The sequence below is a fragment of the Haliotis asinina genome, chromosome 7, assembly GCF_037392515.1.
Source record: "Haliotis asinina isolate JCU_RB_2024 chromosome 7, JCU_Hal_asi_v2, whole genome shotgun sequence".
NCBI classification, from domain to species: domain Eukaryota; kingdom Metazoa; phylum Mollusca; class Gastropoda; order Lepetellida; family Haliotidae; genus Haliotis; species Haliotis asinina.
In genome coordinates this window covers 1,022,556-1,048,893 of record NC_090286.1, presented here as the reverse complement: position 1 = coordinate 1,048,893, position 26,338 = coordinate 1,022,556, and the positions used below count along the sequence as shown (strand labels likewise).

The 26,338-nt window shown below is 41.5% G+C and overlaps 1 protein-coding gene across 1 annotated transcript in view; it reads right to left on the bottom strand.

The window, feature by feature from the left end:
* The window catches only part of LOC137291138 (uncharacterized), a 95,901-nt gene that overhangs the window by 3,594 nt on the left and 65,969 nt on the right, over positions 1–26,338 (bottom strand). Inside the window, exons 11-26 of the mRNA XM_067822424.1 lie at positions 15,498–15,647; positions 15,026–15,169; positions 10,185–10,322; positions 9,816–9,954; positions 7,149–7,237; positions 6,693–6,886; positions 6,294–6,381; positions 6,041–6,117; positions 5,741–5,777; positions 5,508–5,605; positions 3,854–3,979; positions 3,434–3,579; positions 1,276–1,411; positions 933–1,076; positions 492–525; positions 210–274 (exon numbers count right to left, since the gene is read on the bottom strand). Of these exons, the coding sequence (XP_067678525.1) occupies positions 210–274; positions 492–525; positions 933–1,076; positions 1,276–1,411; positions 3,434–3,579; positions 3,854–3,979; positions 5,508–5,605; positions 5,741–5,777; positions 6,041–6,117; positions 6,294–6,381; positions 6,693–6,886; positions 7,149–7,237; positions 9,816–9,954; positions 10,185–10,322; positions 15,026–15,169; positions 15,498–15,647 (1,805 nt within the window). The remainder of the gene's footprint in view (positions 1–209; positions 275–491; positions 526–932; positions 1,077–1,275; positions 1,412–3,433; positions 3,580–3,853; positions 3,980–5,507; positions 5,606–5,740; positions 5,778–6,040; positions 6,118–6,293; positions 6,382–6,692; positions 6,887–7,148; positions 7,238–9,815; positions 9,955–10,184; positions 10,323–15,025; positions 15,170–15,497; positions 15,648–26,338) is intronic.

Below are 26,338 nucleotides of genomic sequence, written 5' to 3'. Positions count from 1 at the left end.
GGGCACATCATGACATCAGTATTTTCTGTGTTTAGAGAGATAGAAGATAAGTCGGGAAACCGAGGAGCACCTTAGCATTCTGTATTATCGAATGTCCATGTCTATTTGGACGTGTACAGAGTAGTAAGTGTTACTGAATGACAATGTGTATTTGGGCACGTGCAGAGTACTAAATGTTATTGAAGGACTATGTGTATTGGTACACGTACAGGCATCATCACAGCTAAGATATCCGCACGTCCGTCCACCCACACACGACCTTTCATGTCTTTACCTGATAACAGAAAGAGAGAGTATGTTGTCAGATACAGTCATGGGTTCTCTGTTACTCTCGAACTGAACTCTCTTAATTCACAATTACACACAAATTGGTTTATCAGTATGTGGAAGAAATGTTTACTTCTTCCTGAAAGTCAAAGCATCACACCTCAACTTGTAAAGCATGTTACTGAACGTGCTAGTGAATATGTGTAAAGGTAATATGTTCTTACCTGTCCTAGCTCGCTGTATATCGGATTTGACTCTCTAGAACCCAAGAATACGAGCAGGTGTATACATATGGCATATAGTAAGCAATGCTGTAGATCAAAAGCTCAAAGTAATGGAAGTGTTTCAACGAATTTAGCGAAACTTTAACTTTAGAAAATATTCTTTCTATGAGGAGACGAAAGGATGTAAAACGGAATCCGTTCTAGAAAAATAGATAAAATAGCAATTATGGAAGCAAGAATAAACATTTCGAAATTGCCAACTTGTAAAATAGAGGGACAGATTTTTCTGATACATCAGTATAGAGATGTGATTAGGTGGACAGTAATTCTTCAGTTATTGAGTGTCAGTATATCATCTTTTATGTTTTGTTAGAACACTGTGCTCTATTTGTACCATATGTCCATACATATATGTTTAAGCACATACTGCTGAACAATCACCTGTATCAGTCTTGGTACAGTCAAGTTGCCCATCTTGAACACTGTCTTCCTTCCCCGCTGTTTAACAAAGTCCAGAGACGTCAGGAACGTGTCTCCTACCGTCAGAACCTCGTACAAGGTCGTGTACACACAGGCATACTGTTCCTGCAATACACATGACAATGTGACACATGGTCGCAGACAAATATATCCATTGTATCGCAGCAAATATATCTATTATCTACATAATGTGCCATTGTTATGATTCCTATCTGGTATTCAAAGTGATACAATCGACACGATGTTTGTATAATCAGAAATACAATTACCATTTTCAGGTTATGAATGGTATTGGCGTCAGTACCTTGGTCTGAATCATGTTTCTTCTCTGACGTCTCATGTCACACGCGAACCTGAACACATCCACTTTGTGGTCACTCAGAGCCCTGTCCAAAAGGTAGTCCAGCGCAATGTAGGTTCCAGTGCGACCTATCCCAGCACTGAGGAAAATAATGAGCACAATCAGTATCGACCGACAAGATGAAAAACTGAGAAACAATTATACGAATGGATGATGACAGAATAACAGTGAAGACACCAGGTGTTAACGAAAATGGAAAGCATTTCTACTCCTATCGTTAGTACCAGCCTATTTGCATACAAAATGTAAGACATTGTTTGTTGTCTGACGCCACATTGCGCTTCTCCTGTAATACTGGCTAGGGAGTTTTTTACACAGTAAATCTTGATCAAAGTTATAGGCCAGACAATACGGCGACAAGATTGAGCATTTAAACTGAGGTGAATTAACACTGTATCACTGTTTCCTCAGCCTCTTCCATTCCACGGTTCATCAACTCCATTATTATGCTGACTATCCCGGACATCCTCAGTGAAGAGAATGTCTGTACCAGCCCACGATATTTCTCAAGTATATACTTCGGCGGAATTGGAGCCCTACTGGAACTACGTAGTTAACAGTTCAAAACGTTATATTTAAACTGAGGTGAATTAACACTGTATCACTGTTTCCTCAGCCTCTTCCATTCCACGGTTCATCAACTCCATTATTATGCTGACTATCCCGGACATCCTCAGTGAAGAGAATGTCTGTACCAGCCCACGATATTTCTCAAGTATATACTTCGGCGGAATTGGAGCCCTACTGGAACTACGTAGTTAACAGTTCAAAACGTTATATTTAAACTGAGGTGAATTAACACTGTATCACTGTTTCCTCAGCCTCTTCCATTCCACGGTTCATCAACTCCATTATTATGCTGACTATCCCGGACATCCTCAGTGAAGAGAATGTCTGTACCAGCCCACGATATTTCTCAAGTATATACTTCGGCGGAATTGGAGCCCTACTGGAACTACGTAGTTAACAGTTCAAAACGTTATATTTAAACTGAGGTGAATTAACACTGTATCACTGTTTCCTCAGCCTCTTCCATTCCACGGTTCATCAACTCCATTATTATGCTGACTACCCCGGACATCCTCAGTGAAGAGAATGTCTGTACCAGCCCACGATATTTCTCAAGTATATACTTCGGCGGAATTGGAGCCCTACTGGAACTACGTAGTTAACAGTTCAAAACGTTATATTTAAACTGAGGTGAATTAACACTGTATCACTGTTTCCTCAGCCTCTTCCATTCCACGGTTCATCAACTCCATTATTATGCTGACTACCCCGGACATCCTCAGTGAAGAGAATGTCTGTACCAGCCCACGATATTTCTCAAGTATATACTTCGGCGGAATTGGAGCCCTACTGGAACTACGTAGTTAACAGTTCAAAACGTTATATTTAAACTGAGGTGAATTAACACTGTATCACTGTTTCCTCAGCCTCTTCCATTCCACGGTTCATCAACTCCATTATTATGCTGAATATCCCGGACATCCTCAGTGAAGAGAATGTCTGTACCAGCCCACGATATTTCTCAAGTATATACTTCGGCGGAATTGGAGCCCTACTGGAACTACGTAGTTAACAGTTCAAAACGTTATATTCATATAAAACCTGTTGACATACCACAAAAAGTTTAAACTGCTTGAAGTGCCATCACAATTATAACGGCCCCACTACAAGATATAACTGTGGAGGTTTTGATGTACGTCTCACATGTAATTCAACGACAGCTTTCCTGTGCATCTAACCCGTGAAGATGCGGGGTACAATTGGTCTGCAGCAAAGCACACTTGTCATAAGACGGACTAACGTGATCGGGTGGTCAGACTCGCTGACTTGATTGGGACATGCCATCGTGTCCCATATGTGTACATTGATACTCATGTTATTGATCACCTGATTGTCTGGTCCAGACTCAATTATTTATAGACCACTGCCATATAGGTGGAATATTGAGTGCGGTGTTAAACAACAATCAATCAACCAACCAATCCCGCCCACCCCGACCTGCAGGAGAGCGCGATATCTATCACAAGGGAATCGTAATAAAACGGATCATTAAGATCATATTACAAGAACTGTATAGTGTCTTCTTACAGACCTACAATGTACCAAAAGAGGTGAGTTGTCGGGATTGGGCGTCTTCCGGACTCGCCACAGGAACTCCATAAGGTGAGTTTCGTCTGGAGTTCCATGGTCCGGCCATTTGGTAAAGTGGAACTGGTAGAAAATTCTGTGTTCCCCTGTCTGTGAAAAGGAAGATAATACCATTAATAACTCCAATTATTCCAAACATGCATAGTTCAGGTTGTGAACATAGAAACACTTCCCAGTTTCAACCATCATTTACGTATCACTGTCTTCGCAATAATTTAATTTGTTTCACTGCAACCGGGGAACATTTGTTTCTTTTTGTCCTAGTTTGAAGTAACGCAAGATACTGACAACCCGCCATTTCCCGAGAGAAAAGAAAAGTCTGCATCAGTCTGTACTAACGAAAGATGATGTCACACTGCATTACCTGCTTGACCGTAGCAGTGAGTTCTCTGATGACCCAACATGCCCTCTGAATGACTTTGGTGACACTGATGGAAAAGGGTCCTGCTTCAAGGTCACGTGTGTCGGACCAGTAGGGTTCACACTTCGCCTAAATGAAGATGTTTAAACCGCACAGGACAAATGACTAAACATCTGTAAACGTTTACGAACAAACGCATTCACTCAACGGATATACAAGCTGCACATCACTATATACTCACCCGAAAAAGACAGTGTGCATTTATTATTATCATTTCACAAAGTAAACATCAGAGGCGCACGAAATTTAAACCCAGAGATGCGTGAGTGTTTTGTAACAAAGAGGTCCACGTGTTTAGAACACTGCATGAGGCACTAGACGATGTGAAGCACGTCAAGACGAATGCATGCGAATGCATATAAGAAGTATGAAGTGCATACACAGGAGCAAAGGATATAGCCCACGTGACCCGCTATAAAAGCAACGTCAAGATTTACAACAGACGATCGATACATGGTTCTGGGTATGCTATGGTCTGGTTCTACCCAAAGGGAGGTTGACAACATGTTTACTGTAACACCATATCAGCATTAGTCCGTCGATGTGGTCAACAAAATGATGTCAGAGATCGCCCATGTTCAAGGAGACTAAGAGTTACCACCCCTGCGCAACATCCAGAGATTCGACTGGTTCATCTGCGTAATCACTGTCAACAAGCAACAACAACAACAGCCCGCAACATCTCCAACTGCAGACGGATTCATCCTCAAACCGTCATCAACCGCCTACAAATTATGTAAGTTTCGGCCTACGTCCGATGGTGGAATGGTGCAGACGACACCTCAGACATTCATTGTTTTGGTGGAGATGTGTGATGTTTACGGATGAGTCTTGTTTTCACCTGACCTCATCAGATGGAAATGGTTGTATAGACGTGCACATGAACGCTACGCAGATGCATGTGTAATGGAGAGAAATCGCCATGGTGGCGGAATTGTTCGGATGGCATCACTGGTCGTATCAGAACGCAATTGGTGATAGTGAAAGGCAATTTGAATGCTCTAGGGTACCGTGATGAGCTTATTACACCCGTTGTCATTCCTTTTCCTCAACGTCACGGGATCGTTTTTCAGCATGACAAACACGTTCACATACCTGACGTGTTGTGCAACGATTTCTCCAACAACAACAACAACATGATGTCTTGCCCTGGCCTGCAGTATCACCGGATCTTTCCCCAAATGAGCATGTTTGAGATGAAATTGATCATCGCCTTCGACATCTGCCAAATTCTCCCGTAACGATACAGGATCTCCTAGTAGCGATTGTCCACATGTGAGATAACACTCCCAAAGTATTTCCTGCTCGACTAATCCCATCCATGAAACGTCGTGGTGCAGCCCAGCCGTGGTTCAGACCAACGGCGGCCATACACGTTATTGAAGTTTTGACCCTTTCAACTTCTAGACCCCTTTACGTCACTAAGGCAGAATAAAAACATTTCACATCCTTCATGTGTGCAGACAAATGCATTTTGGCTATGCAATGTCATTGCCTTTGGATGAAGGTGTTATGTCATTCATCTTTGAGAGTTTGTTTAGCTATGCAGTTTATTGTTTGAGTTAGTTTAGTTAGTTTATTGACAAAACTGTTTTACCTTGCCCATTTCCGTCAAGTTGGTCAGCATGACGATCCTGGTCAAGTTCTTCTGATATATCATTCTCCAGAAGTCAGTTACAGTCTTCCTATTCGGTGCTATGGTAGTTAACAATAAAACACAAATTGTATGAACACATGCACATGTTTACATGAAAGCGATAATTTTATATCAGGAAGAGACGATTTAGCCTTAATGATTTCATTTAATGAAGACATGAATGTGTTTTTCACCTTGAGCTGCAATATAGGCTTGATCCCTCGAAAATCCCTGAAATATGAGGAGCTTGGTAAATATTGTCTCTTCTATTCGCTTCTTGACAACAGATACTTCAACCTACAAACTGCCGTAATGATGGATATAAGCAAACACTGAGATTCTCTATGATGAAGCCCCTGATCAGTTATGCTGTAAGTCGACACAAAGCATTAAACCTAACAGTACACATGTATACATCCACATCCATTCAGAACTGTAACAGTTTTACTTAAGTGTGTCTGCTGTGAGAAAAAAACTATGAAGATCTAGATTACATTGATGTAGCTGGCGTTGATGTAGTCTGAGAATGGATCCTCGGGAAGCTTGTCCAGGACCACCCGGTTGTAGTCATCTGTGGTAGACAAGAAGAGCTTTACTGTGACACCCCCTACCTATATGACTGAACATGAATATGTTACCGAAGTTTACGTTAGGTCGTGGAAATGTTGACAACACTCATATGGGTATTACTGCAGGAATATGTTTCCGAAGGTTATATTAGGTCATGGACATGGTGCCAATACTCACATGGGTAATACTGCAGGAATCTGTTTTTGCCTGTGTTACCTTCAAGCTGAGAGGCTTCATACGTGTGTGTGAACCCAGAGATCAGTTTCTACATGTCGAAAATTACATAACATTCAATGCATACAAACATACGGATACGATCTGTTATGTATAATATCATCCCACGATTAGCATAAATAAACGAACATTAGTGATTGAAAAAGAGACGTAGCATTATTTACCCCTCTGTCTGATAAGTGTAATATGGCAACAAAATATAGTTTAGGAAACAAAATGTTTCGGCTCCTATACTGCCATTGGATATCAGTGGCTACTGGCAAACACTGTATGAGATCCTAATATGAAACTAAGCAAGGTGATACTGTGTAACATTCTCCCAATCATGTCAGGATTGCACACCTGGTACTCTTTCTCAAATCCTTGTTTTGTAGCCTGCATATCTCTGATCCTGTCCCCTAGCTTGTCCACGTCCACCTCCGTACTAATGACTGGTCCAGTGTTGTAGTATGTACTGGCTGTGTTCTTCCCTGAACCATCAGCATCACCAGCCGTCTCCTCCTCCTTCTCCTCATAACCATCATTCACACTTGGTCCTACTGCTGGAGAAACACATCACATAGACCTGGGTTCAGTGAAAACAACCGCTTGTCATTTGGTGCTTATAAAATAGTTTCACACAAATATAAACTATATAATTACGTGAGAAAACTCATTTGTACACAATCTCTGATAAAACCTGGCTTCACTGCAGAATCATGTCTCAGGAAGGCCTACAGCAGTTCAGCATCTCGCTATCTAAACATGAACGCTGATTCCTAAATGTTGAATGTTGGTTGAATGATCTTTATATCTTACCATGCAACTCTGGTTCTTGTGGTTCAAAGGCAGACACGTCTTCATACACAGAATTATCAGTTCTCGTCTTGTTGACATTTCTTTTTCTCCTTGAACAATGCGAGAAAGTCAGATATTTAGTCATGCTTGGTCAAAGAAGACGCCATAGCGCATGCTGATGTAAGTTGAATTCTTAATTTATGCAAGCTGTCTAATCTTAATGTTCGAGTGAAAATATGAACAAACAAATCTTTTTACCATATGTCTGTTTTAATATTGTAGGATCACTCGCAGGCTAAACTGGGGCTGGGTGAAAGAGCGATATTTCTAAATATCGTCGGTAGAAAAAAGAACATACATTAATGATTATCAGTAGACAAAATGCCGTCGATAATAGCGTACATAAATATTTGTGATAAAATAAAGTTCCAGTCTACTCATACAATGCTCAAATTTAGGCTATTGTTCATGCTACTAAGTCAGACTTGGTTTCCAGAGTATCGAAGTCCAAATCGTTTCCATAGAAATCATGAAAACTGTAAATGCCAAACTTCACCAAATAATATTTAGTCAATGCTTAGTCGAAGAAGACGCCCTGCTGATGAAAGCTGAATTGTTAATTTGTGAACGTTATTTAACTTTAATGATCGACTGAAATTAAGAACAAACAAATCTTTTTACCATTTGTCTATTTCAATATTGTAAGATCACTCGCAGGCTAAACTGGTGCTGGGTGAAAGATCGATGTTCCTAAATATCGTCGATAGGAAACGAACACATGCATTACACTGTATAAAAAAAGTGTCATCGATAATAACGGACAAAAACTTTTGTAATAATGGCCTCAGTTATTGTTCATGGGACGATTTTAAAGTATCTTCAGGACACTGTTTTGTTGGTAGTTCATGCATAAACATGTCACTGCTTACCGGTGGTGTGGAATATATTCATTTCTTTCAGACTTTCTTTTAGTTAACGGTTATCGTTCTTAGTAGTCTGTCCTAAGGTAAGTGGTTTGCGTTCGTGGCAACGGCAGTGTTTTACATCGCTTCCTGTAATATTAGTTTTATCGTTTGCTCTTTCATAGTCTTCCAAGATCACCTTTTACTATACCCTAGATCATCTCAATGGTGTTCCAGTGACAATGGTAAGGAGGCAGACAAAGAGCATCATGTCCATGTGTCTGCAACAGCTTGTCCACTTTGTCCACAGGTTTGGTCTTGTTTAGTTTGATGACGTCATACATAACACGGTTTGTTGTTTTTGGCGAACATTGTTCGTCTGCAGGTAAGTTATCATTTCCATGAATTAGGCATCTGCAATTTCGTATCTAGACCTTGCACAGTGTGATAAGAGGCGTTGCCCATAAACATGGACTGTTTTGCAGAGCAGGAGTTGTTTCTCCATTCACTCCTAGAACACAGTGTCATTCATCTCTGTGCGGTAATCCCTGTTGTCCTTGGACTTCGAGCGGAAGACCAACTCATGATCATGTCTTGGCAGAAATCGTTTATATTTTCACACCCAGCATGTAAAATGATTAGTCTCTCTCCTTTGACCAGTGGGAGATGTATGACATCAGAGGGAGGTTGTGCCGCATGACAGACATTCATGCAGTCTCATCAAGGTAGATAGCCTCGTATCCCTGTACTCTTTCCTTGATGACTGTTCCACCCGCACCTCTCTCTCTCTCCTGCTCTCTCTCTCTCTCTCTCTCTCTCTCTCTCTCTCTGTCTCAAAAGGTATAGACGAGGTATATAAGTTGATAGAAGAGCTACAGTGAACTTCATAATGTACCATATTTAACTGCGACAGTGTGTTAGGTAAGGGGAATTTTTCACCAATGAATTATAGTCAAATCGATGCACCTCTTGAGATGTATGCACTTAAATGTCAATTTGTAAGGTAAATCCTTTGTCATTGTCTTTGATTCATTACACTGACACGAATTTCAGACACAAACAGTCGGCTGTTACAGTGATTGCACTGACCCCCGTGTATTAAAACAACAGTGAGTGAGTGAGTGAGTTGAGTTTTACGCCGCACTTATCATTATTCTAGCTATATGGCGCCGGTCTGTAAATAATCGAGTCTGGACCAGATAATCCAGTGATCAAAATCGCGAGCATCGATCTGCGCAATGGGGAACCGATGACATGGGTCAACCAAGTCAAGGACCCTGACCACCCGATCCCGTCAGTGGCCAATCTTTGACAATCTGTTGAACAATATTTATAATATTTTATATCACTGTGCCAGATTTAAATAAGGAGTGGGTACAGGAAAACAAATAAGATAGATGTGGACGAAATGTACTGGTAACTCCTTGTAATTAAGAATTCATCAGGACGATATCTCAGCAAACAAACTAGTAATCCAGATGATCAAACATTATTGATCTAGACACTTGTAAACAAAAGCTGACACATTCCACCTCTCTTGATGACAAACATTGAAGACGATGTCCAGAAAGTTTCCACGGAAACCAAGAAAAGACAAATGACAAAAATCTGTAAATACCAAAAGTCACCAGTTTCACATCGGTTTAATATATATTTTTATATATATTTTTTTTGAGTTGTTAATGATTACTAACGGACGGAAGGAAGAAAGAACAGATGACTATATCCCCTTTCCCCCAGTACACGCCGAGAGGACAAAAAAGACTGTGATGAATGTACATGATACCTGTAGAAGAAAACTGCAAGAGCACTGACAACAGCTACCCCAGCTACAGCAACAACTCCACCAACCGCACCACCAACGACAGGATCATTTCCGGACGATGGCGATAAGGATTGTCTTTGGACTGAAAAAAAACAGTGCACTCATCAGTAAGAAAACTAGACTGAAAACTCTTTGTCGTTATGTAGTTTACAGCGATCAGCCTAGTGCGAGAGAAACGCACAGGGGATCCTGAGGAGCTTGCTTTCAGGTTTTATTTTCACCGAATACCAAAGTGAATGCAATGCAAACTTTTAAGTTAATCATTCAGGCTGCATATAGACCTATGTTGACAGGAGACAGTTGCTATCATTTAACACCACGTAATGTTACCTTGTCGACAGGTGTCGCCGGCCCAGCCTGGACTGCAGCCCTTGAGACAGGTTCCAGTGACATGGTGACAAGGTTCATCGTCCACACAATGTCCACACGTGGAGGAACAATTAACACCGAACGTCCGTGACGGACATTCTGCAAGTAAATGTACATGGACAGGACGCACTTGGGATATGCTTCAAAATGTTTGATTAGTTTGAGAGAAGACTTGCTATGCAATGTTTAGCATTTGATTTGTGTTAATCGTCAAAACCGACAGAAAATGAAAGTGTATATGAAACTCTTACAGTAGTACCATATTACACGAGAACATAACATAAATGTGGTAGTAATTACATATAATTTTTCTGTTGCTTGATATTCCAGGTATGAGACATTAATCGAGTCTGGACCAGACGATCAGCTAATGGATATTACATGCAATGATTTAAACTGTCAGTTACATACAATCTACCCAGTCACAGAATCTGACCATAAGGTTCAAGCCATAAAGTCTAAAACCTTCCGTTAGACCATGTCCGTTGTAACCTTATGTTATGACAAGAACGATGAAGTTGGTGCCATATAATCACCTGATCATTTCTTGAGAGGCATTATAGAAGATGGGATGTAGAATATGACAAGTCTCACAGCTTATTAAAGAAATAAAAGAAGTTCTTGTCTATAAAACTGATTGCACTGTAATGAGGAAGTGATCTGATATATATATATATATATATGTTGAGAGATGAAGTAAACAATCTTCTATAATACAAGTATTTTCACTTCACCTTCTGTGCAGTCTTCCCCCTTCCATCCTGTCTGACATCCATCTGTACACTGTCCTGTATCCTGGGGACAGATGCTCGTATCTCCCTGGCACATCCGGGAACGACAGAGTTTAACACACCCGACACCATATTCCGTACCATCCACACATACTGTAGAAATATTCAAATATGTCATGTCATTTCACGGTCTTCGTAGTCTGTATTTTCCAACCCCTATTGTTCAATGTCTAGTTGGTTCATGTCTAAGATTGTGAACATTCCGGAACTGGGGGTTTCAGTACACCTGACCCAGTATTTCAATCCTTTAAAACGTTCTGCAAGAATATTCAGATAAAGAAACGATTTCACGTATCATATAGTTCCTACCGCGTCCGTAGTTCATGTGGTCAAACTGTTTCTTTCTTAGTTACACGTTTCAGGGAAAATCTCGACTGCATCTCTCTTTTTCATCACATCATCGTTTCCTGACAGATACGTTTCATGACTCGTACCTCCACATCCTTCCTGCAACCACTACAGCCCATAGTTCCTACCTGTAACACACCCCACAAAATTCCAGGCAGAACTACAAGCCGTGGTTCAAACCTGTAACACAGTCTACATCCTTCCAGCCGACACTACAGCCCATAGTTCCTATCTATACCACAGTCTACATCCTTCCAGAAACCACTAAAGTCCATGGTTCCTACCTGTAACACACCCCACAACCTTCCAGGCAGAACTACAAGCCGTGGTTCCTACCTGTAACACAGTCTACATCCTTCCAGCAACCACTAAAGTCCATGGTTCCTACCTGCAACACACCCCACAACCTTCCAGGCAGAACTACAAGCCGTGGTTCCTACCTGTAACACAGTCTACATCCTTCCAGCAACCACTACAGTCCATGGTTCCTACCTGTAACACACCCCACAAAATTCCAGGCAGAACTACAAGCCGTGGTTCCTACCTGTAACACAGTCTACATCCGTCCAGCCGACACTACAGCCCATAGTTCCTACCTATACCACAGTCTACATCCTTCCAGAAACCACTAAAGTCCATGGTTCCTACCTGTAACACACCCCACAACCTTCCAGGCAGAACTACAAGCCGTGGTTCCTACCTGTAACACAGTCTACATCCTTCCAGCCGACACTACAGCCCATGGTTCCTACCTATACCACAGTCTACATACTTCCAGCAACCACTACAGCCCATGGTTCTTACCTGTAACACACCCCACAACCTTCCAGGCAGAACTACAAGCCGTGGTTCCTACCTGTAACACAGTATGCATCCTTCCAGCAACCACTACAGCCCATGTTTCCTACCTGTAACACAGTATGCATCCTTCCATCCGACACTACAGCCCATAGTTCCTATCTATACCACAGTCTACATCCTTCCAGCAACCACTACAGTCCATGGTTCCTACCTGTAACACACCCCACAACCTTCCAGGCAGAACTACAAGCCGTGGTTCCTACCTGTAACACAGTCTACATCCTTCCAGCCGACACTACAGCCCATGGTTCCTACCTATACCACAGTCTACATACTTCCAGCAACCACTACAGCCCATGGTTCTTACCTCTAACACACCCCACAACCTCCCAGGCAGAACTACAAGCCGTGGTTCCTACTTGTAACACAGTATGCATCCTTCCAGCAACCACTACAGCCAATGTTTCCTACCTGTAACACAGTCTACATCCTTCCAGCCGACACTACAGCCCATAGTCCTACCTATACCACAGTCTACATCCTTCCAGCAACCACTACAGTCCATGGTTCCTACCTGTAACACACCCCACAACCTTCCAGGCAGAACTACAAGCCGTGGTTCCTACCTATACCACAGTCTACATCCTTCCAGCCGACACTACAGCCCATGGTTCCTACCTATACCACAGTCTACATACTTCCAGCAACCACTACAGCCCATGGTTCTTACCTCTAACACACCCCACAACCTCCCAGGCAGAACTACAAGCCGTGGTTCCTACTTGTAACACAGTATGCATCCTTCCAGCAACCACTACAGCCAATGTTTCCTACCTGTAACACAGTCTACATCCTTCCAGCCGACACTACAGCCCATAGTCCTACCTATACCACAGTCTACATCCTTCCAGCAACCACTACAGTCCATGGTTCCTACCTGTAACACACCCCACAACCTTCCAGGCAGAACTACAAGCCGTGGTTCCTACCTATACCACAGTCTACATCCTTCCAGCAACCACTATAGCCCATGGTTCTTACCTGTAACACACCCCACAAAATTCCAGGCAGAACTACAAGCCGTGGTTCCTACCTGTAACACAGTATGCATCCTTCCAGCCGGCACTACAGCCCATGTTTCCTACCTGTAACACAGTCTACATCCTTCCAGCCGACACTACAGCCCATAGTTCCTACCTATACCACAGTCTACATCTTTCCAGCAACCACTACAGCCCATGGTTCCTACCTGCAACACACCCCACAACCTTCCAGGCAGAACTACAAGCCGTGGTTCCTACCTGTAACACAGTATGCATCCTTCCAGCCGACACTACAGCCCATGTTTTCTACCTGTAACACAGTCTACATCCTTCCAGCCGACACTACAGCCCATAGTTCCTACCTATACCACAGTCTACATCCTTCCAGCAACCACTACAGCCTATGGTTCTTACCTGCAACACACCCCACAACCTTCCAGGCAGAACTACAGCCCATGTTTCCTACCTGTAACACAGTCTACATCCTTCCAACCGGCACTACAGCCTATGGCGCCTACCTGTAAAACAGTCTACACCCTTCCAGCCGGCACTACAGCCTATGGTGCCTACCTGTAACACAGTATGCATCCTTCCAGCCAGCACTACAGCCCATGCTTCCTACCTGTAAAACAGTCTACATACTTCCAGCAACCACTACAGCCCATGGTTCTTACCTCTAACACACCCCACAACCTCCCAGGCAGAACTACAAGCCGTGGTTCCTACTTGTAACACAGTATGCATCCTTCCAGCAACCACTACAGCCAATGTTTCCTACCTGTAACACAGTCTACATCCTTCCAGCCGACACTACAGCCCATAGTCCTACCTATACCACAGTCTACATCCTTCCAGCAACCACTACAGTCCATGGTTCCTACCTGTAACACACCCCACAACCTTCCAGGCAGAACTACAAGCCGTGGTTCCTACCTATACCACAGTCTACATCCTTCCAGCAACCGCTATAGCCCATGGTTCTTACCTCTAACACACCCCACAAAATTCCAGGCAGAACTACAAGCCGTGGTTCCTACCTGTAACACAGTATGCATCCTTCCAGCCGGCACTACAGCCCATGTTTCCTACCTGTAACACAGTCTACATCCTTCCAGCCGACACTACAGCCCATAGTTCCTACCTATACCACAGTCTACATCTTTCCAGCAACCACTACAGCCCATGGTTCCTACCTGCAACACACCCCACAACCTTCCAGGCAGAACTACAAGCCGTGGTTCCTACCTGTAACACAGTATGCATCCTTCCAGCCGACACTACAGCCCATGTTTTCTACCTGTAACACAGTCTACATCCTTCCAGCCGACACTACAGCCCATAGTTCCTACCTATACCACAGTCTACATCCTTCCAGCAACCACTACAGCCTATGGTTCTTACCTGCAACACACCCCACAACCTTCCAGGCAGAACTACAGCCCATGTTTCCTACCTGTAACACAGTCTACATCCTTCCAACCGGCACTACAGCCTATGGCGCCTACCTGTAAAACAGTCTACATCCTTCCAGCCGGCACTACAGCCTATGGTGCCTACCTGTAACACAGTATGCATCCTTCCAGCCAGCACTACAGCCCATGCTTCCTACCTGTAAAACAGTCTACATCCTTCCAGCCGGCACTACAGCCTATGGCGCCTACCTGTAACACAGTATGCATCCTTCCAGCCGGCAGTACAGCCTATGGTGCCTACCTGTAACACAGTCTCCATCCTTCCAGCCAGCACTACAGCCCATGCTTCCTACCTGTAAAACCGTGTACATCCTTCCAGCCGGCACTACAGCTCATTTATTTCATACCTGTGACACAGTCTACATCCTTCCAGCCGGCACTACAGCCGTGGTCACATGCTCCAGTCACGTGGTCACATGTAGATGAGTCTGTCCCACAATTTCTACTGGAGCAGTTCTTACTACACTCGTCTCCGTATGTGCTGGAACATTCTACACATTGAACATGATTACACATGAGTGATCATGACAGTAAACAGATATACGAGTACTTACACATTTCCTGTGTACGTGTATGTCACACACTATTAGCCACACTGTTGTAATTACTTTATTTCCAATCCATGTGTGTATTAGACAATGGATCAACAAATACATACATGACATTGTCATAATTGAAAATTAATCTCCTATTACTGGGTCGAAACTGAGTTATTCAATATTCCATGAATAATTCAGACATTTGGGTCCTGAGATCATCGCCATTAATGACACTACACTTTCATACCGCACATTCAAAAGGTGCCAAAGAGTGTCATACCTGATGTACAGTCCTCTCCCTCCCATCCTGGCTCACATCCTCCATCACATCGGCCTGTATCTCGGGGACACATGCTCGCTGCTTCCTTACACTTCCGGGCAGAACACGTCCCTCCACAGTCTGGGCCGTACTCGACATTGCCGACACATTCTGCCAAATATCACCAAATACCAACAGTGGTGCCATTACTTCCATGACCGGATAATCTAAATTGATTAAGCCACTTTCTACGAGTGGTATCAAAGACATGAATATTGATGACAAAATACCAAAACGTGTGGTAGTGGCAATACACGTAATTTAACATTGTTTAACAAAGACGTTCTTATCTTTGGAGGGCATTTACAAGTGGAATGGGCGTATGCTTGCTCCTGATGAATGATCGTGAACATTTTGTACCATTGTCACATGTTCTGAGTTGCACGTTATTCATATCATGTATTTTTACTGTCTACACAATAGCATTAATCGTAATTTCTTGGCAATGAAACAGATTATGATACCAAACAGAACAAAATGTGTAATTAGTTTCCGATCTTGATCAGCATGGTTTTGAGTGGTTTATGGTGCTGTCAGACTTATTCTTTTACACCTGGCAGTGAACACTATAAAACTAAACACCATCCCTTACAATTGATAATAAAATCATGGCCGAAAAGGGGTATAACGGCATCAAATGTCAACACCACCATCAGAATCCTTTGTACCATGACACCATCTAGTCTGCATGTATTCATCTGTTGCTCATTATTCACTCACTCACCGACAGAGCAGTTGGTTCCCTTCCAGCCTGCAAGACATCCACCTGGAGGACAAACCCCCGTCATGTCGTTACAGACGCCGTGTTTACAGTGGCAGTAGTTCTCACAGTCAGCACCATAGGTACCAGGATCACACACTGTCAAAGAAGCCATGACAGGAAGTAACAAACTGAATCACAATGGTCGGGACAATGGCTTGTGATTTTATTCTCTTCTCGTTTCGCGCATTTAATCATGGACAAGACGAATATTGCTCCATTCATCTTTCCGTGTGACAACACCAGAAGGTCCTTCTATGCCTTCAGTGAGTGAGTGAGTTAATATTTAACGTCGCATCGGCAATATTTCAGCCATATCGTGACCGGAACATAACATTGAAATGGAATATATGAGTACTATGCCTTCAGTAACTCGCGCTTGTCGTAAGAGGCGACTAATGGGATCGTGTGGTCAGACTTGCTGACTTGGAAGCCACATGTCATCGGTTTCCATTTGCGCATATCGATGCTCATGCTTTTGATCACTGGATCAATTATTTACAGACCACATGGAAGGAATATTGCTGAAAAACTAACCTCGCTCATTTTCCGTGTGACATGGCCTGTTCGCCCACATATCATATTGATATATTCCATAGTACCAGATGAAACGTATTTATAGTCACTTTACTATCCTTATTTTATCCACTGTAATGTGAGTCCAACAGTTCACAATTTTTTTTTATCAATTGCAAATAATCTAAAACTCTTCACACTATACAAGAAGACTAGAAACATCACATTAAAGCACATCTCTCTTTGCTGTTTTCATAAGTGGAAGTTATTACCATCCACCTCCACTTCACAAAAGTCCAATACAGGTTGTGTATCCCCCTTATTAGCTGTTGTTGTGTACAGGAGAACGTAGCGCCCTCTGCCGTGACAAGGGACAGACAAGGTGTCGTTGATGTCAGTGCCAGATGTGTTTCCTGTTACAGTGTAGCAGAGGATGCCGCTGGGCGTGATGGTGGTGTTGGTGAGATACACCTGGATGCCGTTTCTTCTGGGCGTAACTGTCCCAAACATTAGAGGTGCGGACAGGATTACTGTACAACATAACTTGGCCTCAATAAACCACAAATTCCTGAATAATCTTAAACATTTCCTGGGTACTCCAAAAACACAACTAATCATTTTCCTTTTCATGACTTCATTTCCGTTAGGAGAGAAACATATGCAAGGTACAAGATAGAGAGAATCTCACCCAAGTGTCTGCTGATATCAAATATGTCAACACGAGTTGTTAAAGTAACAGATATCCGAGGCTGGCCGAGTATATATTTACCTTTATCAACGAGTGTTGACGTAAATGATATCAGTGGACACGAGGGTGAGATTCCATTTATCATCCAAAATCACTCTTCATTTGTTTTACATCTCTGAACACAGCATGGACTTTAGATTTGCAGTGCAACGGTGTCATAGAATTGTGACTTCGTCAAGTTCATAGCATCAAAGCATTGTCAGGGCATTGTGCAAAATCTACTGTCAAAGCGATATCTCCTAGGAGAACACAGTTTTGGATGATAAATCATTATCATTTCTGCTTTAATAAGAACACATAACAGCACATGACTTTATGCGTCAGAAGCACACACGGATTGCTGACGACATTGAGTAGGTTTCAAAGTTTCTTTGACCGACACGTGTCGGTTTTCTTCAACATTTCTTCACGTTATTACCTTGACCATGATGACTGAAACTGACACATTAGCCATTTTGTAGACTGTGTCTACAAAATCATTAAGAATTAATTATTAATTAATACAGGATTGGTGAAACCAGAGAACTAACTCGTGTGGGGATTTCTCACAGTTCTACGTGGATAGGTTTCAGATTTCAGCAGCAATGGATGCATGATTGATCTGTGTCTAAAATTTAGGAGATTTAATCCGTCAGGAAACTAACATAATAGAGTTTCTGCGATTCGGGATTGAAAACTTCCATGTTGTGCATTCCGATGACATAAATTTCACCTGATCTGGGTCACGTGCCTAAGGGGTAAACTTCTCATGTCCTCCAAAAACAACACTTCAACACAAGGGTATAATTATTTTTTAAATATCTCCCGAAACACTAAACCAGTTGTAGTCATAAGCTGGAAACTATGTGTAGCATACCTAACCATGCTGTAGAAGTATGTTCAAGTTCAGCTTGTGTTTGGGAGTGAGTCTGGTTGTACGATGCTTGTAGCAATATTCCAGCTGTACCACCACGAGGAACACCAGAAATGGGCTTCACACAATGTGACCATGTGGGGAATCGAACCCGGGCATTCGGCATGATGGGCGAATGCTGTAAGCGAAAGGCTATCCCACCGCCCCGCTTCTGTATGATGGTACATTAGAAAATACCGGAAAACCAATAAGGTGAAGGATCGCAAACATTTGGGATGGTCCGGAACATTGAGGCTCACCTGTCGACAGCCATTCGCCAAGAGCACACTGACTGTTCTTAAGCACCACCGGGTAACAGTTTGCCTGAACTCTGGTGCGGATTTTGGATTGGGAGAACCGGGTGTACTTGTAAGCCTGCCACCTAAGGTTTTTTACCGAGTTATTACAATATTAGTTGTCACGACTCTATTACTATCAAATGTCAACCGGGTTTTTATTACTGTATTTCGATGTTTTGGGAGTCAAGTGTAACCCGATTGTTCTAAAGTAGATATAGACGAATCCCTATATTGAAACGCACAGAGGTGTTTAAACTATTTAATTTTCGATCGAATTCCCCTCGTTTTTTACATTAGCCATTTTAGTTAACCCAGCTGGTAACTGTATAACACGTCTATGATAGCTGTTTTCAAATTTTCTCGTGCGTATCGATTTCTGCTACAGGGTTCCACTATAGTTTCAGTTTACAAGTTCATACAACATACAACAAACGTGCTTTGTTACTTGATCATTAGCGAGCGCTTTTAGTAAACTACTACCCCGAATAACTGAAGCTATGATCCATAAAATGTCTCAATATCCCACGTAAGTCACAAGATTAGCAAAGGTTTCTCAAAATGGAAGACAATCTCATAAACGTTTCAACTTACAGTCTAGTCTGAAGTAGATAGTGACGTCATGTATCAGCACAATGTCATCAAGATCCACACGCCACCAGCTGGGATTGCTGGCACGGGTCTCGATACAGTCAATGTACTTTCTTACAGCAAGCTGTCCGTCTGTGGCAAGGCTGGATGGATATCTGGCACCAGTGCTATGTGGATATACGGCATCCCCGCTGGATGAGACTCCTTTCTTCAGTGCGACGTTTTCTGCAAAATTGTTCAAGCAAGCAGTTTGATTACAGAAATATCCCCAACTACATTTCATTTTGGTTATCATGCGCAACCTGTATGTCCTGTTTACTTTCAACATGTAAGTGGCATGACTATTGAGAAAAGTACTTATTACAGACTAGGACAATTTTGTGTTTGTCACGGTCATACGATGAATAGGTTTTCATTTTGGTTATCATGTGCATGGAAGTCGCGGTGGCTGAGCGGGCGAGGCGGCTGACTTTGTGTGCTGGCGATTAGGTGCATGATTATGGGGGTGCGGGTTCGAATCCCGACTAGGACTCAACCAAAAAAGTACTACTATTTGTACTTTACTGAGGAAGTGAAATCCCAAATATGACATATGTTGCGTTTGACCACTTCCTAAATGGCATCGTGTAATCATGTCCAGCCTGTATGTCTTGTTTACTTTCAACATGTAAGTGGCATGTCTATAGAGAAAAGTACTTATTACAGAGTGGGACAAAATAACTTGTTTACATTTTTGTTTTTGTCACGATTATACGGTGAATAGGTTTTCTAGGAGGTTAGGCCGGTCACATGACCGGGAAACTGATTTCATAAGCTCATGGACGATCATTTGACGTTCATACGTTCTCGAAATTGTATTCTTTAACAGTGAGTGAGTTAATATTTTTGGGCAATACCTCAGCCATGAGTAAAACCTGTCAACGATGGTCAATACAAAATACTATATATGGCTAGCATGTAAAACTAAAACATTTTAATTGAAAAAGACAATGTAATATACAACAAGGCTAAAGATCGCCAACAACTGTTGGTAGATCTCCATACTATCTACATGGACCCTAGCTGGATGTACACCATCCTTTCAGCCGTTGGCGATGGTACAACGATTGAGCCAAAATTTTAAATAACAAAATAACTACTATTAAAAAGAATGGTTGAGGTACATTGATTTTGAAGGTTTGGTAATTTACATATTCTCACAGGTCTATAATTTTACGATATTTTAACATGCTACTTTATTCTATAATTTATGATACAATAACATATATATCTATTTACAAACCATATTGTTCAAACTTGATCTAATAATCTTATTTCTTTGAAAATACAAAAATAGATTATTACCTTTTTCCAATCTGGATTGACAACCAGTGTAGGTGTAACCGATATAGGATTTTATGTTATTTATTGATACCTTCTTCTTTTGCATTAGATCAGATATAACATCTGATGATAGATCTGTAATCGAGTATGGGATCAGAACTGATGTAACACATTTGTTGAGTGCTGCCATAGTAGCAAGACCAAGCACTGTTTTACCAGAAATGCCAACATGGCCGGGTAACCCGAGAAGGCGATGTCGTATTGGCCAGACGTTCATTATATAATTCAATAATTTCAATAAAAAGTTGATGTTTACAAGAACGATTTTGATAGGATCTCTAAAAAGAAACGCATAGGCGATATGTACTTTTAAAAAGCTATTAATTATTTATTGTGTTCAAACAGTCGTCAAGATATGTTACAAAAGTGTTGATAACATTATTCCACACAATTGCACTGTGAAAAAAAAAGTTTTTACATGAAAATGTTAATTTTGATGAGATTTCGTACAAGGATTAAAAAGGCATCGCCACAACGCAGCAGAAATCACCTTACAGTTAAAATTGTGCAGCAAAGAGCACGCACTCTCTGGTTATAAAAATCCATATTACTTTCGGAAATTGGCATTCGTCTTGAAGGAGTTTCAGATCAGATTACCAAACAAATAACAAATGACTGTTCTCGTACAGGCAGACCTCGAGTTACCACTGCAGACCAAGATCGGTACAATTGGGAACATAGGTTTTGGTCGGTAGAAATATTTGGCTCTCTTGAAGTAGACACTATAACATTAGCAACAGCTTTCATCAGATCAAGTGACTTCAGGCATTTAGTTTTAAAGGATGTAATATGCGACTACCAGGTGTAACTGGAGTCTGAAATAAGACCTAACTCCTTCACAACTTTAATAGGAGTTCAGAGTAATTTTGCGATTTGTACTTTTTATGAAATGATATTTTTATTTACAAAATTTAAAGCCGTAATCAAGACACCATTATGTAATTTGTTTAAACACAACTGCAGTTTTCTTACAATAGGGTGGTTATTTTACTGCGACTAGAAATATGAAAATTCATCCACATAAGGTGGTGCATTAATTGAATCATTTAAAGCCTTGGATAAACGATTGATCTTCATGCTGCCCTGTGGAACACAGGATCCTGTTTGCAATGATCACATAGGGTTAACCCACAGGGACTTGAAATGGCAAGCGGCCTCGTAATTCAAAGTTATGGAAGTCTTTTGAAAAAACATGTTTCCTTGTGGTGTCGTTTGCTTTTTCAAAATCGAAAGAGATCGACACAGCATATTTTTTTCATTAATTATGGCTTTTTTACAAAAGACTGCACACGCACTAAATGGTCGTTGATACTTCTGTTTTACGAAAACCGCATTGTGTATATGTTATCAGGTTATTGGTTTCAGGGTACCAAACAAGTCGATTGTTTATCATGCGTTCTATGGTTTTGCAAACGCTTGTTAGTGAAATTGGTCAGTATGACCCCCTCCCGGTTTAGGCATGGGAACAATAATAGCCACGCGCCACGAGAAAGAAATTGTTCAGATGTCCAAATACAATCACAACTATGTAATAGCGTCTCTAAACATGAATCTGGTAAGTGCTTCTATAGTTGGTAATGTAAGTGTAACAGGGCTATGGATGATATTCTGTCTGATAACGATCGGTATCCGTCAGTTTTAAATATGTCTCCTGCTGACAGATTGCCATTAGGAGTGTTACACGGGTTCATGAACAACTGGAATCGCTCGCAGTTCTGACGTCCTGTTACTGATCTGAATGCATTATGAAGCAGCTCAGAATTCTGTAATGATTGATGTGTATATTTTTAAACAATATACGTCGCATAGATGTATTTTCGCGCTTTTATTCTGATAACTTGTACGTGTCGCCAGAGGTCATACCCACAAATGTTTGATGTGATTGCAAGATGTGAAAGGTGATTGAAGCACTGTAATGTTCGCATTCTGTAGATGCTGAATAAAGACATGCGCCGTGTTAGCAATGGTATTATCTTGCGGGAACAACTCCATCAGGTGGACAATAATCGTGACTATCTTGCCAAACTGCAGTTAAATTGCCCTGGTGAAGACAACGTTACATTTCTGCGTGAAGGATACTGCTCTCACATCACAACAATCTATCGGCGACACAATGGTCTACAAAACGTTGGTCTATGGCGGCCACGTAGTCTTCCGTCATGGCCTAGGAGCAGAAATATTGTTTTGTTTTTTAACCATACAAGTCGTTTGTAGATTATAGAGTTGCACCACTGGAGTCGTCGCATAGGACCATGTATGGTCTTCTGGCTCCACATACAGTTCCCCATAAACTAGTTACCATTATGTTTGGTGCAACACAGGTGTCATACAAGAATAATGCCAAGACATTAGGCACTCCATACGTTTGTGACAGGTTGCTCCTGACCAGCCTGGAGAACATTTTCCTGGGTCGCACCCGGATGTAGAATGACAATGTCCAACGAGACAGTGGCACCGGTAGCCACACTGGAATCCGTATGTGCCAGACAGACAGTCGCCTGCAACAGAAATATTACACCGAACTTGAAAGAAACATATTTCTTTGTAGAGGCTTTATATCAGCTGGTCGTAAAGGGTGCATTGTCTCTTATCACTTAATGGTGATCCTAATTTACAATTTACAACTTGGATCGTGTTTGAACAAATATTTCCATGCACATAACACACCTACATTCATCAGAAAATACGCTTGAAGTAAGAATACAGCAATATACTAACAACAATGCGTCAACACTAAAGAACGACCATTGTCAATTATCTGCCAAAAGAATTCAGTGTAAGATTCAATGTGATTCCCGTCACATAAGCTAATCATCATGATCAGTATCACCGCCCCTGTAATTGACTGTTTCACACCTTTACCAATTACACCTGTTTGGTCGACACTGTGGTGGATTTTATCGATTTTAGGGATTTCGGTGTCACTTCCCTTCTGACCCATTCGTTCCTATTAAGATAAGATGTCCGAACAATGTAATGACTGGGGAGCCCATAGGGAAGGCAAATGTACTGTAAGTCCCCTGTGGTCCCTAGCATGGTGATCTACCTTCAGCTTTTGAAGATCTATGGCAGGCTTTTATATTGTATTGTCATTAACCGTTGAAATAGTTTAGAAGTTTTTAAATTTGTATTGTAGTAATCGAGTCCTTTGCAGACAGGTAAGTATATTATCTAAATTTGTTGTTATTCATTTATAAGTGTACAACTTTCTCAGTCGTGATATTGTCGAAATAATGTGACTTCCATTTGTAACTCATTCACTCACTTGGCTGGGGATCCTAAGGTACGTCCAATTCTCCTGAATTTCTGCCTTAGTGATATTATCAGATCATAGCATAATTCGAATCCACCTTTATCTTAACTTTCTGGATTAAGTATCATAACCGTGATACCAAATAACTAATATTCTGTAGGTTTAACACATGAGTCGAAGTTGGCATGTGTCAATATGTGTTCTAAGTTACGGCTCTGTAATTAACGTTTTGTAATAGTTACATTTGCCACAATTCACGATTCATTTTATTAACAGCATTTAAAATTGTCTTTTAAGATATGCTGTTTGTGCCAAGGAAGGGCATCCACTGACAAGGTGTTGGACAGTCTCTGTAAAGTCATTGCAAAGACGACATTTCATACTGTTATTTCTTTAAGAATCACATTCTGGCGATTGCGAGTGGGAAGTGACTGGTCCTGAGCAGCAAAAAGGAAACCCTCAGTTTTACATTTGAGACCAGCCGACTTCATCCAGGCGAAGGAGTCGGTTGGATTGCTGCTCTGTTCTACACACTGCATGTACACACGATGCAATGGCTTCTCAGAAAGGTTCTCCACAAAGGACCGACTCTGGGCAGACTTGGTGAAGGACTTCACCTGGTTTACTCCCATCACTGTACCATCCAGCAGTACATCGCCATCAAGAAAATCAACTTCAAATTTCAAATTGTGTCCAACAACCTTGGCCCGCTTAAAATATCTGTGGAATTCCTTGCTTTCATCATGAGACTTGACGTGCATCACCAGAGGATCATCTGATAAATAAATATGTGCAAAAGTGCACAATAGAATTCTATCATGAAGAGCTTCCACATTAATCAAACCCCGACCTCCAGAATTGATTGGCATGTATAAACGATTAAGAGAGGAACGAGGGTGGTGTGCTCTGTTATCAGACATGATCCTTCTGGTCAGGCAGTCAGGACCCTGGATGTCTTATTGAGTGAGTGAGTTACGATTTAACGTCACATCGGCACTATTTCAGCCATATCGTGACGAGAACATTCATCAATGAAAACGACTATTGTGTCCATTATAAAACCTGTCAACGAAGGACAGTAAAACAACTAGGATATCACAATTAGCATTAAAACTAGTGTGGAAAGGTAAAACTGATATCGTTATATGGACAATACAATATAAAAACAGGCTATAGATCGCCAACAACAGAAGGTAGAACACCATACTAGGGACCATGGAGACTTACAGTACCTTTGCTACCTGCATGGTCCCTAGTTTGGATTTACACCATCCCCTCAGCCGCTGGCAATTGTACGAAATTTTAGCCAAAATTAAAATAACACAAAGACTACACTTAAAAGTCCTGGAAAGTATAAATTGACTTTGAAAATTTTGGGACTTACGTACCCTCTCAGGAGGACAATTATTTTACAATACTTCAACCCCCGTTGAGGGTACAGCCACTAATGATCAATGTTCCTTATATATACTACCAACCATTAAAATACAACTATCTACAGAACATATCAATTATAATTCAACAAGGAAATCAATTTCCCTTAAAAATCCAATAATTAAATGAGTATTGACTGTGTTAAAAAGATCCGAAAGTGTTTTTACATTGAAATATTTATCCTTTATGATGGAGAATTCAACACAGTCAAGCAGGATATGCTTGACCGTGGTTCTCTCATCACAAGGGATGCAAAATGGTGGATCTTCACCCTTCAACAGGTATGCATGGGTAAACTTTGTATGACCAATACGACATCGTCGCAAAATGACCTCTTCAAATCTGGACTGACAACCCAAGTGGGTATAACCAATGCATGGTTTTATTTCATGTAATTTATTGATACCCACTTGGGTGTCCCACTTCTTCTGCATCAGATCACGGACATAAGATCTAATTGCACTTTTATAATCACTGTATGGAATAAGAAGTGGAGTCACAGATTTTTTGAGTGCTGCCTTCGCAGCAATGTCAGCCAGTGTATTCCCTGAAATACCTACGTGGCTAGGTAACCAACAAAAGACGATGTCGTATTGGCCAGTTGCAAGATCATTATACATTTCAATAATTTCAATTAAAAGTGGATGTTTGCACGACAAATTTTTAATAGCCTGAAGGCAAGAAAGAGAGTCGGAATAGATTATATATTGTTTACGTTTAGGGTGTCTTTGAATATATTTAAGAGCCGTTAGTATGGCGTTTGCTTCAGCTGTAAAAATAGAGCTGTTATCTGGTAGTCTAGAAGATATTGTTCTCGATCCAATGACAGTGGCACAAGCCACTGCACCACCGTCCATGGAACCATCTGTATATAAGGGTTTGTAATTGCTATATTTAGTTTTTAATTGATTATATTCTTGTTTATATTG